This window comes from Monodon monoceros, unplaced genomic scaffold (genome assembly GCF_005190385.1).
Source record: "Monodon monoceros isolate NGI ecotype Baffin Bay Population unplaced genomic scaffold, NGI_Narwhal_1 Super_Scaffold_8, whole genome shotgun sequence".
NCBI classification, from domain to species: Eukaryota; Metazoa; Chordata; class Mammalia; order Artiodactyla; family Monodontidae; genus Monodon; species Monodon monoceros.
Window position 1 is genome coordinate 69,653,933 of NW_021703785.1, and position 16,059 is coordinate 69,669,991.

The 16,059-nt window shown below is 40.8% G+C and overlaps 1 protein-coding gene across 2 annotated transcripts in view; it reads left to right on the forward strand.

Annotated features, from left to right (window-relative positions):
- FLT1 (fms related tyrosine kinase 1) overlaps nt 1–16,059 on the forward strand; it is a 169,606-nt gene that overhangs the window by 100,017 nt on the left and 53,530 nt on the right. The window contains exon 14 of one of the 2 annotated variants that reach the window (XM_029210240.1): nt 1,212–1,358. In XM_029210240.1, coding sequence (XP_029066073.1) covers nt 1,212–1,358 — 147 coding nt within the window. Of the gene's footprint in view, nt 1–1,211; nt 1,359–16,059 lie in introns of those variants that run through there. The other variant, XM_029210241.1, reaches the window with a different exon arrangement.

The following is a 16,059-nucleotide window of genomic DNA, read 5'->3' on the forward strand; positions in this document are numbered from 1 at the left end:
TTTGGGGACTCGGCAGAATCCTGCAGGGACATGGAATCAGAGCCATTGCAAGGTGTCATCTCTTAGAGCGTTGTAATCACTCCTAAGCTGCTTTCACAGTGTTAGTACAATAAGATGAGGAATGGTCAGAGAAAGCTCAGACTGTGTAATTGAAACCAGTGACGCAGAATGTGTAAGTGATGCCCAAACTATTTTGATTTGATTTGTCTTCCAGGATTTGCAACGAGTGGGGCGGGGGGGGAGGGTGGGTTGGGGGGGGGGGGGGGAAGAGTTCAGGAGTTGTCTTTGCTCTTTGACCGTGGAAGCTTGAGTTACCAATCCAGCACCTGCCCAACTAGAATGTATACACATCAGCAGGACTGATTCCATAAAAATAGAGACACGTACTCACGGGGGCCTTGGGTACTGCTGTCCCTCTGTGAGATTTTAATGTTGTAATGTATTGCATCCTAATGTATTAAATCCATTTTGTTGTACTATATCGGTTGGCATTTTATTAAAATAAATTGTATCATATTTGTATGTTTTAAGAGAAAGTAATATAAAATACAATATTTGTACTATTATATAGTGCAAAAACTACAAGTCTGTGCCTCTGCCTCTTGAATTAATCCTTTTGTTCGTTTGCATTTGGGAAGGGACTGGAGGAAAGAGAGAATCAATAAAGCTTTCAGAGTGCAAGAAATTCTCCCACTTGGTCTGCTGCCTTACAGTTTAGGTTACTGACAGCTGAGTGACACAAACATGCCCTCACATGTTAATGAAACACAAAAATACAAAATTCGATTAGCTCGTTACTATAACTCTCTGTATTTATGTAAAAACTCACTACAAGCCTATATCCAAAATCATGTCTGTTTCCTTTTTAGTTCCTAAAATATCATGCAAAATCCTTAGGTTTTAGAAAAAGCTTCTCTCAAAGAAAGGAAGGAAACTAGTTGGCCAGGCAAAAACCTTGATATTGAAATCTAAAAATACAGAGTTGAGTTCTTGATTTTCCTGTGTTCTAACAGATTTCAATTTATTGTAGTAACTTAATAAAGAGGAAGCAGTAGGCTAACCATAGAGGAGAAATTGAGGGAATAAAATATGAATGAAAACTTATAGTTGAGTTTTGCTGTTTTCCTCTCTACTTTTAAAATGTTGATATGCATATATAATAAAAGAATAAAATTGACGAGTAATAACAATTCCCTTTCTTTATTCACTAGATCAGGAAGCACCCTACCTCCTACGAAACCTCAGTGATCACACAGTGGCTATCAGCAGTTCTACGACTTTAGATTGTCACGCTAACGGTGTCCCAGAGCCTCAGATAACCTGGTTTAAAAACAACCACAAAATACAACAAGAACCTGGTAAGAGATTTTTTTTTTCCTTGTGTTTACTCTTTCTTCTTACCCTCTTCTTCCCTTAAAATTCCTATCACCTCCTTTCAGGATGTCTAGAACTACTTGCTGATAGACCTGCAAAAATGAATTGGGTTCTGGTTCATGCTTATATCACTTCCAGCGAGGGATACTGGAGTCAGTTCTTACTACAGACCATATTCCTACCCCTACAGAAAGATCCTTCCAGAATCTGCTTTAAATCGTGCATTCAGGGAATTCCCTGGCGGTCCAGTGGTTAGGACTGCCAGGGCCTGGGTTCGATCCCTCATTGGGGAGCTAAGATCCTGCAAGTCATGCGGCAAAAAAAAAAAAATCGTGCATTCAGAGAGAAATGGTAAGAGCCCCTCAGAAAATGTTTCAGTTCATCTTGACAGCAGTGAAGAGTGAGGCGTTAGTTCCTTGATTTGAGGTATAGCAGAGTTTTGAACGCCTGGCATAGATGAAGTTCAGAGTAGATTTATAGCCTCCTTAGTTCACCTTATAACAATTTCAATGATTTGGTAAAAAGAAGAATATTTTAAATTACATTTTATAATACTGGTAAAAAAATCTAAATTAATGGTCATGTTGATTGTCTTTCAACAAAAATATATATTTAATACCAACTACACTTAAATCCGCAAGTATAAACACTATTGTGTGCCTCATGACTCCATGGTTAAATAAGAGTAAAATGAACTTAGTTATAATTTTGATTAGTAATTACATTTCTATTAAAGATAAACTTGCCGTTTATTTGCAACATCCTGACAACCTAAATCAAATAACCAGCAATATGGAGTCATCCTTCAATGCAAATCCTCAAAATGAAATCTCCATTTGAGTTTGATGCACAGAAAAAGGTTGTGGTAGAGCATCTCCAATTTTAACATATCTACAAATATCTTAGAAAGGCCTTACACTAAGCAGGTCCAAAACTGATCACATCACATGATTTTCCTCCTCTTGTACAGACATCGTGTATCCATCATCCACATTAGAGGTGGTCTCTCTCCTTCCCCCTCTTCCTCTAATCCATCAGGCTGAGCAGGTTGTACCTACGAAATGTGAACTCTGTCTCAAATCCATCCTTTCCTCTGCTTTCTTCTCGTCAGTCTCCTGGTTCAGGTGCTCACTGTCTATGTCCTGGACATCTGCAGGAGTCTCCTCACTGGTCTCCCTACCTCTCTTTTCTCTCTTTGCATCTGTCTTCCACACAAGTAAAATGGCGCATCCCTGTTCCAAGTCTTCCACTGGCTCTCCATCACAGGACCCAGTTCAAGCATCTGACAAAGAAGGCCTTCAACAACGGGCCCTGCCTACTTCTTACAGCGAATGCTCCCCCGCCTTGAACTTTATTTACATTCTAACAATTGCCAAACTCTTGTAGATCGCGGCACATGTCATGCTGCTTCAGCCCCTATGCTTTTTTTGTTCCTGTGTCCCCTCTGCCTGGAGTACCTTCCCTTCATGGAATGCCGACCCATCCCTTAAGACACTGGGTGTTTTCCCTCCTGAAAGCCTTAACTCAACCCCTGCAAAGAGGAGGCAGGTTCTCCGTGAGTCTTTATTATCTAGGCGTATTTCTATTCTCTCTTCCTGGTTGTTTTATAGTCACCGGTTCGTGCGAGTCTGTATTATCTATGCATGTTGCTACTGCCCTCTTCCTGTATTGTATCATGAGTTCATGTGCGTGCTCTCTTCCTCTGTGTTCATCATCATATCATGGCCTCATCCTGGGTACAGTGTATCTTCATGTTATTTGTATCTTGTCCTTTTGTCCTCAAAACCTGTCATAGTGCTTGGCAATGAATCAGTGTTTCGTGAATGAATGAATGAATGAATGGTTTTCAGAAAATCTTATCCTTAGCAAGTTCACTTGGTAGCACAAATGCCTAGACTTTGGCGGAGGAGAGAGGCTGCACCATAGAATTTTTAAAGCTAAAGGGACCTTTGGAATATCTTTAGTTCCATTTGAAGAGTAGAAAATGGAGGTGCAAAGAGGTAAAGTGATTTGCCCAAGATGACACACTATTAAGAAAGGTAGTTTCGGGCTTCCCTGGTGGCGCAGTGGTTGAGAGTCCGCCTGCCGTTGCAGGGGACGCGGGTTTGTGCCCCGGTCTGGGAAGATCCCACGTGTCGCGGAGCGGCTGGGCCCGTGAGCCATGGCCGCTGAGCCTGCGCGTCCGGAGCCTGTGCTCCGCAGCGGGAGAGGCCACAGCAGTGAGAGGCCCGCGTACCGCAAACATAAATAAATAAATAAAAAAGGAAAAGAAAGGTAGTTTCATAGAAAATTCAACCCTTGAAGTATTCTAGCAAAATAAAAGGATGAATGAATATGTGAATAAATAATAGCTTGGGAAACAATGTCTGTAATATGCTCCCCTTAGAGATTCAGAGTTCACATTAGTATATTAAAGACCCAAAGAAGTCCTGTACTGAAAAAATCAGGTGAACTGTGCTTTTAAGGTCTGTATTCCCCAAACTGACTTGATCACAAAATATATTTTGTGAAATGTCGTAAAATGTTGGATGGTTCTTTGAAAGTAGTAAATTTGACTTAAATTCAGTTTTTGTGCTTTGGATATGGATTCAAGAATTAGAGTTGAACCAATTTGAACGCTCATGACTGTTCTGGGATTAGAGGGAGAGACCAGGGAGTTACTATAAATGGAAAAATATGATGAGGTGTTGGGCGGGTTTGCATCCTAGCATTGTCCTCATGGGTCAGAGAACTTGGGCGACTCACTTATCCTTACCCTCTGAGCCTGTATTTCCTTATTTATAAAACTGAGATAATACTGACCACAGAGGAATGTGGTATGGTTGCAATGAGTTAATATAACTGAGCTGACCCATAGACATGGTTTAGTAAATACTATCTTCCCACCCACCTCCCTCATCTGTATAGAAATTGGCCCACGAATTGTCAGAATCTGTTGGAAGGTATCAGAGGGTTAATTAATAAGTCAGCTCAAATGTCAAACGACTCTAAATCTAACAAAGATGTCCTCCTCACAGCTTTCTTTGATCTTCTGAGGGCCAAAAGAAGAACATCTAAAAAGAGTTTTATATAAATTCTTATATAAAACCTTCCCTAAATATCATTCTAATATGCTATTATTAGCATTTATTGAGTTCCGCTATACTAAATTGTCAATTTTCTCTCTCTCTCTCTCTCTCTCTCTGTTCCCTTTATTCACTCTTTAAAACTACTATAGTTTTTTCGGAAAGGACTTTCTTAATTTTCTGGAGATAATCTCTTTCTTACGTGCATTTATATGGTATTTGTAAAGTTTCATATGTAAGACTCCCATTTGAGGCGGCAGATCGGCAGCCAATGCAACACCCTGTATGACTGTGACCCTTTTGTCCGTGTGTGTAGATATCTTCAAAAATACCACTTCTTTTATGGTTGCTTCTTTTTACAAATCTATAAGTGAAGATTACAGATAACCAAAGTGATCATCCTTAATTAACTCACTGGTTGTTCCAAAGCTGATATAGAAAAACATCAAGATCACAGGCTGAAAAAGACTGAAAACTAGCTCATTATATCCTAAGCCTTTGGAAAGCTCAACTGGGTTTTTAAAACCTGAGAATAAACTGTGCATCCTTTGGAGACTTGAGATGCATCTTTTTTTTTTTTTTTTTTTTGCGGTACGCTGGCGTCTCACTGTTGTGGCTTCTCCCGTTGCGGAGCACAGGCTCTGGACGTGCAGGCTCAGCGGCCGTGGCTCACGGGCCCAGCCGCTCCGCGGCATGTGGGATCTTCCCGGGCCAGGGCACGAACCCGCGTCCCCTGCATCAGCAGGCGGACTCTCAACCACTGCGCCACGAGGGAAGCCCGAGATGCATCTTTTTATATGAAGCCTGGCAACTCAAAAAGAACCTATATACTGAGAGTATTTTGGTGACCTTGGATCATTGATACGATCTGGCCCATTATCATTGTCTTTGGTAAATGACAACTTACTCGATTCCAAAGAAAACAGAGAAGAGAGTTAATGCTCTGGACAAGTGGCGATCAAACACCTGCCGAGAGAATTTAGGGGAGGGGAACTTCTTTTCTCCCTTCTCATTTCCTTTCAGGAAGACCTTTCCGTGGGGGCAGAGCCATTCTAGAGAAGAAATGCAATTTCTAGAAAGTTCTATGAAAGCCAAGTAGTAAGTTCTTGGGACAAGGGACATCAAGCAGGGACAGAAGAGGTCCTAAGCACGCAGCCCAGGGAAGCATGTGCTTAGGGGGGGCAGGAAGTCCCCTCCCCAGGGCACCCACGGGCAGACTCCCTACTGCCAGCCGCACAACCCAGCACACCTGCAGGCTTCCCAGGGCCTCGACTGCATGGCCCAACCCTGCTAACTCCCATCTACCCCCGTGACTTCCGCCACAGCCTGCACTGGCTCGTTTTCTCCCCCAGCCTCTGGCCAGAGGAGCCTCCTTTCGACGTTCGCTTTTTTTTTTTTTTACCATCTGTGTCACGTCGTAGAGCACATCACTTAGCTGTTCTCTGGTTTGATGTGTGCCCGTTGAAACCTTTGAAGATAGATATACTATCTTCATAGGTTTTCTTTTTCGAAAATAATAATAAAAATGTACTGAGCACTCACCAGGTACCCAGAAACTGTTAGGAGTTTTACAAATGTCTCGTTTATTGATACTTTCCACGACTGTCATCTGAGGTAGGTGCTGTTATCGGCTGCATTTCCAGGTCTGTTCTGACTCTGCACACTCTCGTTAGGTGGCCGTACTATTCTAAGCTCCTTACTAATGTTAGTTTGTTTACTCCTCCGAACAGTTCTATGAGGTTTGCTAAATTATTGTGCCTGTTTGACAGGCTATGGGATGAGGAGGCAGAAACATAAGGGAAATAAGTGGCTCCAGGTCATAGGGTTAGTGGGTAGCAGACCAAGGTTTAAACCAGAAGAGCAACTCTGAACGCAGAGCACGTGGAGCTAAACGCTAGTTCCCATCACTCAGGAGAGAACAGACACTAGTTTTAAATGACCTCGTGGGCATTAACAAGCATTTAAAGCAATGAATATTTTCTCATTTCCAACCCTTAAAGATTAAGCTATAAAAACTGTAGTTTATTTTTAAAATTTTATTTTTAAAAATGTAAAGCATAGGGCTTCCCTGGTGGCGCAGTGGTTGAGAGTCCGCCTGCCGATGCAGGGGACGCGGGTTCGTGCCCTGGTCCGGGAAGATCCCACATGCCGCGGAGCGGCTGGGCCCGTGAGCCACGGCCGCTTGGCCTGCGCGTCCAGAGCCTGTGCTCCGCAATGGGAGAGGCCACAACAGTGAGAGGCCCGCGTACAGCAAAAAAAGAAAAAAAGTAAAGCATATTAAAATATTCAAAGCATTTTAAAGAAGTGGACATGCCATATATAAAATTAAAAATTATTTTGAACCAAAATCCAGTTAGTTTTAAAAGGTCCAGAATTCATTCCATATCAGCCCCACAGTCTTTTATTCATTCAGGAGACATCATTAAGGCACTATTTTGTGTCCGGTGCTGTGCAAGGCTCTGCAAATACAGCAGTGAACAAGAAAATGAAAATCTGAATAAGCAAATATCTAAGGTAATCAGTTAGTGTACGTCTTTAAGTGAACACAGCTTCTTCAGGCACCAGCCATGTGTGTCCTAACTTACTATCATCAGGACAATGGGCAGCAGAGTTAATGAGCCTAAAAATTGAATAAGGTGAATTAATAAATGGGACAGGTAGAAAATGTGGCTCCATCACAGGACTAAAAGATCTTTAATACATTAGATAATTGAAAAAATACATCCTTTGTACTTTAATTTTCCTGCTTCAACACTGAGTGTACAGTAGGTTCTCAATCATTCATTCTTAGTGGAATACATCGAATGGAAGAGAGATAAGGAGGAAATAAGAGAAAATACGCAAAGAGTGATAAAAGGTAGGAGAACCTCCAGATTAGACCCAAGTAAAGAACTGGGAACGATTAGGAGGGACTGATAGGGTGCAAAGTGTTGAAAGAGGGAGGTGATTTGAGACATATTTACTTTGAAGAGACAGGTTAAAAGAGAACGGAGCCACTAAAGTGAGTATAATATAAAGGACCAGACATGAAAGGAAAATGTGAAATGACCAGTACCAGAAAAGCACCATGAGAGCTCTAAGTTGGAGACAGATTCCATGACAGTGGCTGCTTTGAGTATGGTTTGATTCTTAGGGGTAGACAGACAGGAAAGCTTCTTTAAGAAACATTCTTTCTGTCAGGCTAACCATTTTAAGGATTTGGAACAATGGAATAAAGTCACCCTGGAGAACCTCTGACTCCCCGGAGTGTCTTCGTAACTCCTCCAGCCACCTGCCCAAGGGACTGGCAGTTCCCCCAAAATGATCAAAAACGTCACCTTTCTAGCTCACACTCTTCCCAGATTCTCCAGTGAGGTCCTAAAATGTTTAAAGCTGTGACAGAGCTGAGTAAGCACAGCAAGTGGGGCTGTTGGCCACTGAGTTCGTAGTGACACTGTAAGGAATCAAGATCAGTTTGCAAAGCAGAGGTGGCAGGAGGTGGGTCCAGCTTAGGTCTACACTGATGCATGCACAAACCATCTCCGAGATGGGGGTACAGAGAAAACGGGGTTCCTGACAAAAGCCATTCAACTGCTGAAAAAAGTAAACCCTTCCTCTCTGAAAATATTTCAGAGAACAGAAGGCAATACTGACCTGAGATGTTTTTAGTAAAGCCCAAGAAACCGTCATCGAAATTTCTAAAACAGCAAGACATTTTCAGAATATTTTAAGATTAAAGCAGTAGGGTTGGAACCACAAAGAATTTAGGAAGAATTAATTCCATCTCGAAAGAATTAATTCCGTCTCACTCTCAATGTTCCTTCCTAAGTGAGGTCTTGGTCACTAGGACTATTTATCTAAGGATCTGAAAGGGGCATCTTTCCTGTCGTCACTGTGTCACTGACACCAAATATCTGTACCTGTAAGCGCATATTCAGATCAAGGTGACCTACTGTCCTAGTACCTGGGGGACAGAATTACACCTGAAGTGTCAAGTGGTTTTCATAGATCTGAGAAAGATCCTGAGGAAGAGCAGAGGAGAAAGATCAATGAGGATGTTGATGCCCCGGGATGACAAACTGACCGTCACTCTCAGGCTATTTTTGCATGATTTCCTAGAATAATAAAATTCAGAAATGTCAATTAACCTTTTGCAAAACTTGAATAGTAATTGCCTTTTCTTTCTCATGAAATGTACCCTTATGGTGCAAAATAGATTAAGAGACATCGCAGGAAAGAAATGAGTATACACATCCCAGGTACACACAGGGCAGCACAGGGGGAGCTGAGTGGGCTGCTCTGTTTTATCATTCCCATGATGCACTGAGGCAATGTGCTCACGTGATCGGCTCATCAGCCAATCACGTCATCCCTTCCTCTTCCATCTGTGTCTTTAAGGTAAGGGGTTCTAGGTACCCAGACCAAGAAGGGCCAAGCTTCACTAGTAGATACCCCGATAGCTCTTCATCCAAAACTCTTCTGCCAGAATATCTCAAGGTTTTGTTGTATCTGTGAGAGCAACGTAAGCGTGAAGGACACCCTGAACATAGCAAAGAACCGAGGCTCAGCTCTTTTCTAAGGATAAACTTCCATTTAGAAGGTGAGGGGAAAAGGAGTGGAATTAAGGGGGGATTGGAGTTGGGGTAATAGCAGGGAAGACAGTTCGTTGGTTGGCACTGCCAGAGTTCAGAGCTACTAGCCCAACCCAGACAAGAGGACCCCTGACCCTAACCACAGCTCTAACCTGCTGAAAGACTGGAGAATTACTTCCTGCGATTACTTGCTAATGCTTGGCTGGTTTGGTGGGACTGACGCATGTAGGGCAGTGGAGCCGTACGGTTTACATCCAGAAAAGTAACCCGTGAGTAGAGGCCCGTTTTGTACTGGAAATCAGTAGAAGTTATTTATGGAGACTCAATCCTGACACCCCCAAATCTCTCTCTTTATCGTCAAGTTCCACCGTATTTAGGTCTTACATGTACATACATAGCATCGTATCACATCCTAATGCTTTGCCCAAAGAAAACTACTTGGATGCCTTTTCCAGCCTATTATCCTCATCCCCATTCAGCCCAGAAAAGCCTCCCAAAAGCTGTCAGCCACAGCAAGACCCAGCTGAGGGGTCACACATAAGCCGGCACAGACTCGTTCATATAAACGACAAGGTCCCCTGCAAGTTGTTTACGTTTGGTTGGTTGCCTTTTTTAGAAGCCCTCTTGAATGTTCAAATGAAAAATTTAGAACATAAGAAATGGGAGAGAACTTGTAAATGTGGGCATCGCTTTAGAAAGATCCTCTCCCTTTTTAAAACAAATTGTGGCAAAATACACATAAATTTTACCATTTTACCCATTAAAAGTGCACAATTCAGTGGCAGTAAGTATTTTAACAATGCCCTGCACCCATCACCAGTGTCTAGTTTCAGAACTTTCGCGTCACCTCAAACGGAAACCTCATACCCCTTAAAGGCTCTTCCCTTCTGACTGTGAATTCACCTCCTCTTTTGACCTTTTCTATGACCTCTTGTGACACATGGAACTGTACTTTGAGCATGGCCACGATCAGCAGCTTGTTTTGTCTGAAGAGCAGTCGATGTTTGAGAGACCAGTAGCAGAGAAAAAGGAAGGGAGAGCAAGAAAAACAAGAGAGAAATAAAGATGGATGGGGATGGGGGAGGGGGAGGGCAAGGGCAGACTCTCCCAGGAGTGTTCCCAGAGACCAGCAGGGGCTGTGCCCTGTCCAAAGTCACTAACTCCAAAACTAAGAGCCATGGTCTGGGCTCTTGGAGTGGAAGCGGGTCTCCATCCCCAATCCACAATTTCCTGCTTACATTGAAGCCTGGGTGACTAAAGAAAGAAAACTCAGACACTACCTGGATAAGTTTTCTCCTCCATCTCTTGGCAAAATAATGAGATGAGGTTTTTCTATCTCACAAGTTCAGCATTTGCATGGAAACCCCTCCTCCCCCCCAAGGACAAACTTGAAACAGCTTAACCAGGATCTAAAGTGACACATAGCAATGCAGCTGGGGTCACCACTCTGCCCAGTTCAATTAAGGAAAATATGCCAACAAATACATTCTCAGATCAGCTCATCTGTGAACTCAGCCCATCACTAAATTGCTGCTGAAAAAGTTAAATCAAGTAAATTCATTCCTCCTCCACCCACATTCAGTCAAAGCTTGATTTTTGCATAATCTGCTTCTAAGATCCCTCTCCCTCTCTCCCTTGCTCCCTCTCGCCGGTCTCCTGAAGGAATAGGTTTTGGTTTGTCCTTTTATTGCTTTAACCCACAACTGTAAATTGTTGTGAAGCATAGATCTGCTTTTCTTCAAAAATATTTTATCATTCTATACATAGTCAATATTATAAAGTTTTGCAAATATGTAAGTCTTTGGATCCACAGAGCTTTTCAACGTTCATTCAGTGGCTCTTTGTTGATGGTAAAGAGGCCTACAATTTCATTATTAAAACTACTGTTATTTATTTTAATAAGTAATACATGAGTACGTTTTCATTTTAAAAGCTCACATAGTACCAAAATAGAATAAGCTGTAAAAATTTCCCTTATGGGGAATGGACACATAACTGTTTCATGTGTATTTCATCAAAGATTTTTCCATTTTTTACCTACATATGTGTATATATGCAAATGTGGGACACAGATATATGTGAGGCAAATGATAGATGGGGTTCATTCATTCATTCAACAGCTGTTCACTGAGAGCCAGCTCTGTGCCAGGAGTATACCAGGTGCTGGAAACAAAACAGGGACCTTGAATTTCCATTCTAATGGGAAAGTACAGGTAATAAATTTAACAAACAAAACTATAAGCCTACAACATACAATCAGATAGTACTAACTACTGTGACAAACAAAATAAGATAATGGGTTACAGTAGGGCTATATGGGAAAGCCAGCATCTCTAAGATAAGTTTGAGTTGAGCTCATACTCCGTGTTTTGTTTTATGACTTGCTTTTATCACAATATACCCTGGAGATCTTTCTATGTCTGTACCTATTGTCTGCCTCATTTTTTTAAGCAGGCATACACTGTAACGTAGTATGTGTTCCCATAATTTATTAAGCTATTCTCCTAACGATGGAAAAATACCTTCTTGACTTTAACCTCTTGTGCAGTGCCGTATTATTTCCTGCCTTAAAATGGTCATAGAAACGCTACTTTACTATCCACAGAAAGGCCACTTTAGGTGAATGGCTGTATCCTGCAGTACAAATTCATCCAACCTCATGGAAGGGGCTATGGCCAATCTGAACATACCACAAGAATTTATTGGGGCGGGGATGAGTGCATGTGTGTATAATTTATAGACATAAATAGTGAATAGTCAAGGTTTTATAGCTAATAACTGTAGAGTTAGCACCACTTGACATGTTTTTTAAGTGCCCAAATCATCTTGAACTACTTCATTGGAACAATAGTAAAGTTCACAGTGAAAGGGCAAAAAAATGCTTTTCACTTTTAAGTGTTTAGAAATACATGTGTTTTTGGCATAGTTTCAGGGTGCTCACTTCAACCACAACCCCTTCAATTCAACTGGTTTACAATTTCTTAAGAGCGTTTAGAAACTATTCTGTTATCGTAACCCACTTTTGGAAGTTAAACTAGTGAAGCAATAGACCTTATCTCAAATGAAAGAACCTTTGTTTATGGCTTTTCCCTTATTCAGTGGTTGCATGGAGAGGAATATTATACAGCTTGTTCATCACTGTCCTTAATCTCATTCTTTTCTAAGAGCTTCTCTTCTTTCTCTATCTTTTTCAAGGCTATAGAGCAAACAGTCTCACCACAGATCACATCGCCCATCAGATCCCCTTTAGACCATATGTTTTAAACATCTCACAACTCTCTTACAACTTAGCACATTATTATAAGGCTGCTTTTCACCATGTCTCAGATTATTCCATACTTTACCAACTTTTTTTTTTCTTACATCTGTAAAGGCTTTGCCACAAGGCTTGATCTTAGAGTGAAATTCTCAATAAAGAAGGAAGAAGCTGTATGGTGACCATTTGAAAACATAGGACTCCTTCATCTTTTTAGTGCTATTTGATGAGCCCATCATTCTTCATTCCCGACTTTTGTCAGCCTTTAAAATTTACTAAGCTTGGATTTCTCTTCCCCAGACATAGTTTTCCAGCCTCCAAAGTTTGACTGGATATGTACTGTCTCCTTTGTGTTGTTTGCGGGAAATCAGTCAGACATCCTATCGCTAGTTTTCTTGGGTCACCTTTAACCATCCTGAATCTATATTTTCGCTCTTCTGATCCTTAATTCAGATACAGCTCTCAGCTACTGAATTCCTTTAAGAACTGCCAATCTAAAGGTATGATTATTTACTGTGCACCTAGAGCTGTATACATCATCCTCATAGCTACCGTTTATTGAAAACTTATCACATGCCAACTTCAAAGCATTTATCATTTAGCTGGTGAGCCAAGACTATCATAACAAAAATTACTTTTTTTTCCTAAACGTAACACTCATTCCCTACCATGAGCCAGACATTTTGTTATATTCTAAAGAAAAGGGAAGTGAGTAAAACTTAGTCCTTACCTTTGAAAAACTTACACATAACAGGTACAAAGTCAACTCAAAAATATGCAACGTGAATGGCATAAAATTCCATCAGATACAAATTAGCACCTCTGACTGAGGTAATCAAGGGAGGCTTCAGGGAGGAAATGTCATTTGAATTGGACTTTGATGGGTGAAGAAGAGTTTTGATCATGATAAATTGTAAGTTTCCGTGGGAATTGTCATGATTTTTGTGGTTGGAAATTATTTAGGTGATCCATCTGGAAGGAAGCAGGCCTACAATTAAATTACCTCAGCAACACAAAGCAGAGCATCACGTTTATGAGTTCTACTTGTTCTAATAACTAACACCCAAAGGGGAAAGACGAAATTCAGATAAAGTGACTCTTCAAAGAACCCAATACGATATGGGGATATATGTATATGTATAGCTGATTCACTTTGTTATAAAGCAGAAACTAACACACCATTGTAAAGCAATTACACTCCAATAAAGATGTTTAAAAAAAAAAGAACCCAATGCCATTTTGCATAATAACAAAAATTATGTTATCAAGGAATAAATATAATTGAAGAACAATATATTTAAAGAGAAAATCCTAAAGCTGTCAAATGACATAAAAGATGACCTAAGTAACGCAAAGATATTTGGTATTCTTAGATGGGAATGTTTATTATCAAGTTGAACCATTTTTGAGCCATTTTATAGGTCAAAATATTGACAATTTCATGTTTTGACCTAAAAATAAATATGACAATTTCCCCCAAATTACTACATAAATTCAGTGGAATTCCCATCAACATTCCAACAGTGCTTTTTACAGAACTTGACAAGCTAAACCTGAAATCCATATTGAAGTGTAAAGGTCCAAGACAATTTTGAAAAAGGGATCATCTCATACCAAATATCAAGTTGTGTTATCAAGCAATCATAAGTTAATCATGGTTTAACTCATGTGGGACAGATAAATAGGTCATTGTGAACAAATAGAGAGCCTAAAAACAGAACCACAAATATATGGACACTGAGTATCTGACAGAGCTGGCACCACAACTCAGTGGGAGAAGAACAGATTATTCCTTAAGTGAAGCTGGCATAATTGGCTATTTATACAGTAAAAGTTAGATTCCTTTTTTTTTTTTTTTTTTTCCTTTGCAGTACGCGGGCCTCTCACTCCTGTGGCCTCTCCCGTTGCGGAGCACAGGCTCCGGACGCGCAGGCTCAGCGGCCATGGCTCACGGGCCCAGCCGCTCTGCGGCATGTGGGATCCTCGCGGACCGGGGCACGAACCCGTGTCCCCTGCATCGGCAGGCGGACTCCCAACCACTGCGCCACCAGGGAAGCCCTAAAAGTTAGATTCTCACCTCACGCAATAAACATACCCTTCTCCAAAAGAAAATCTAGATGTATTAAACACCTAAGTGAGAAAAGGCAAAATTCTTTAATCAGATTTTTTGGGGAAGAAAGTATATAAGGGGAATGAATAGTTTATGATATCAGAATAGGAAATATTTCTTTAACAAGTAACAAAAAGCACAAAGGATAATAGATTGATAAATTTGACTGCATTAAGATTCTAAAAGCTTTTGAATTAAAAATTCACCATAGGGGCTTCCCTGGTGGCACAGTGGTTGAGAATCCACCTGCCGATGCAGGGGACGCGGGTTTGTGCCCCGGTCCGGGAAGATCCCACATGCCGCGGAGCGGCTGGGCCCGTGAGCCATGGCCACTGGGCCTGCGCGTCCGGAGCCTGTGCTCCGCAACGGGAGAGGCCACAACAGTGAGAGGCCCGCGTACAGAAGAAAAAAAAAAAAAAAAAATTCACCATAAACAAAGTTTCAAAGACGGTTCATAGAATGGGGAAGACTTGTAACATATTTAACAAGGGCTCAGGATCCAAAACATATAAAGAACCCTAAAATCATTGAGAACAAAACAAATAGGCTAATAGGAAAATGTGCAAAGGACACGAACAGGCAATTCACAGGAAAAGAAGCCTGAATGGCCAACCAAGATGGAAAAAGATGTCCCACCTAACTAGTAATCAGGGACGTCACTTCACACCCAAAATTTTGCCATCAGTTAAAACACCTGATAACGCCAAATACTGGTGAGTAATGGGAAAGGGGAGCACTTACTCATTGCTGGTTAAAGTGTAAATTGGTATATTTTGGAAGACAATTTTGTAATACTTGGTAGAGTTGAAAATGGGTATATCCTATAACCCAGTACCAGGAGATACTGCATAACAAGGTACACATAGCTGTATCAGATGTGCATTGTGGCCTTCTTTGTAACATCAAAAAAAAGTGGAAACTACCTAACTACCGTATAGGAGAGAAGTGGATAAAAAAACAAAAATCTGTGGCTTTTTAATACAATGGAATATTACATGTCAGTGAAGTGAACTCCATCTACATGTATCAACAAGGATAAATATTAAAACACTGTTGAATAGAAAGGAAATCCAAGTTAAAAAAGGATGTGTACCATATGACACAATTTATTTGGAATTTTAAAACCCACAAAACAATATTATATATTCTGTAGAGATACACATCCATCAATATGTAGACAAAGTACAAAAACATGAGAATGAGGTGCACCAACTTTAGGATAGTGGTAGCTTTGGAGAGAGGGAGGAGAAGGGGGAAAGTATCTATAAATTTTTGCAGCAACGTGGATGGACCTAGAGATTGTCATAGTGAGTGAAGTCAGTCAGACAGACAGACATCATATGATATCGCTTATGAGGAATCTAAAAAAAATGGTACAAATGAACTTATTTACAAAACAGTAATAGAGTCACAGATGTAGAAAACAAACTTATGGTTAGCAACGGGGAAAGGGGGGAGGGATAAATTGGGAGACTGGGATTGACATATACACACTAGTATGTATAAAATAGATAACTAATAAGAACCTACTGTGTAGCACAGGGAACTCTACGCAATACTCTGTAATGACCTATATGGGAAAAGAATCTTCAAAAGAGTGGATATATGTATAACTGAATCATTTTGCCGTACAGCAGAAACTAACACAACACTGTAAATCAACTATACTCCAATAAAAATTTT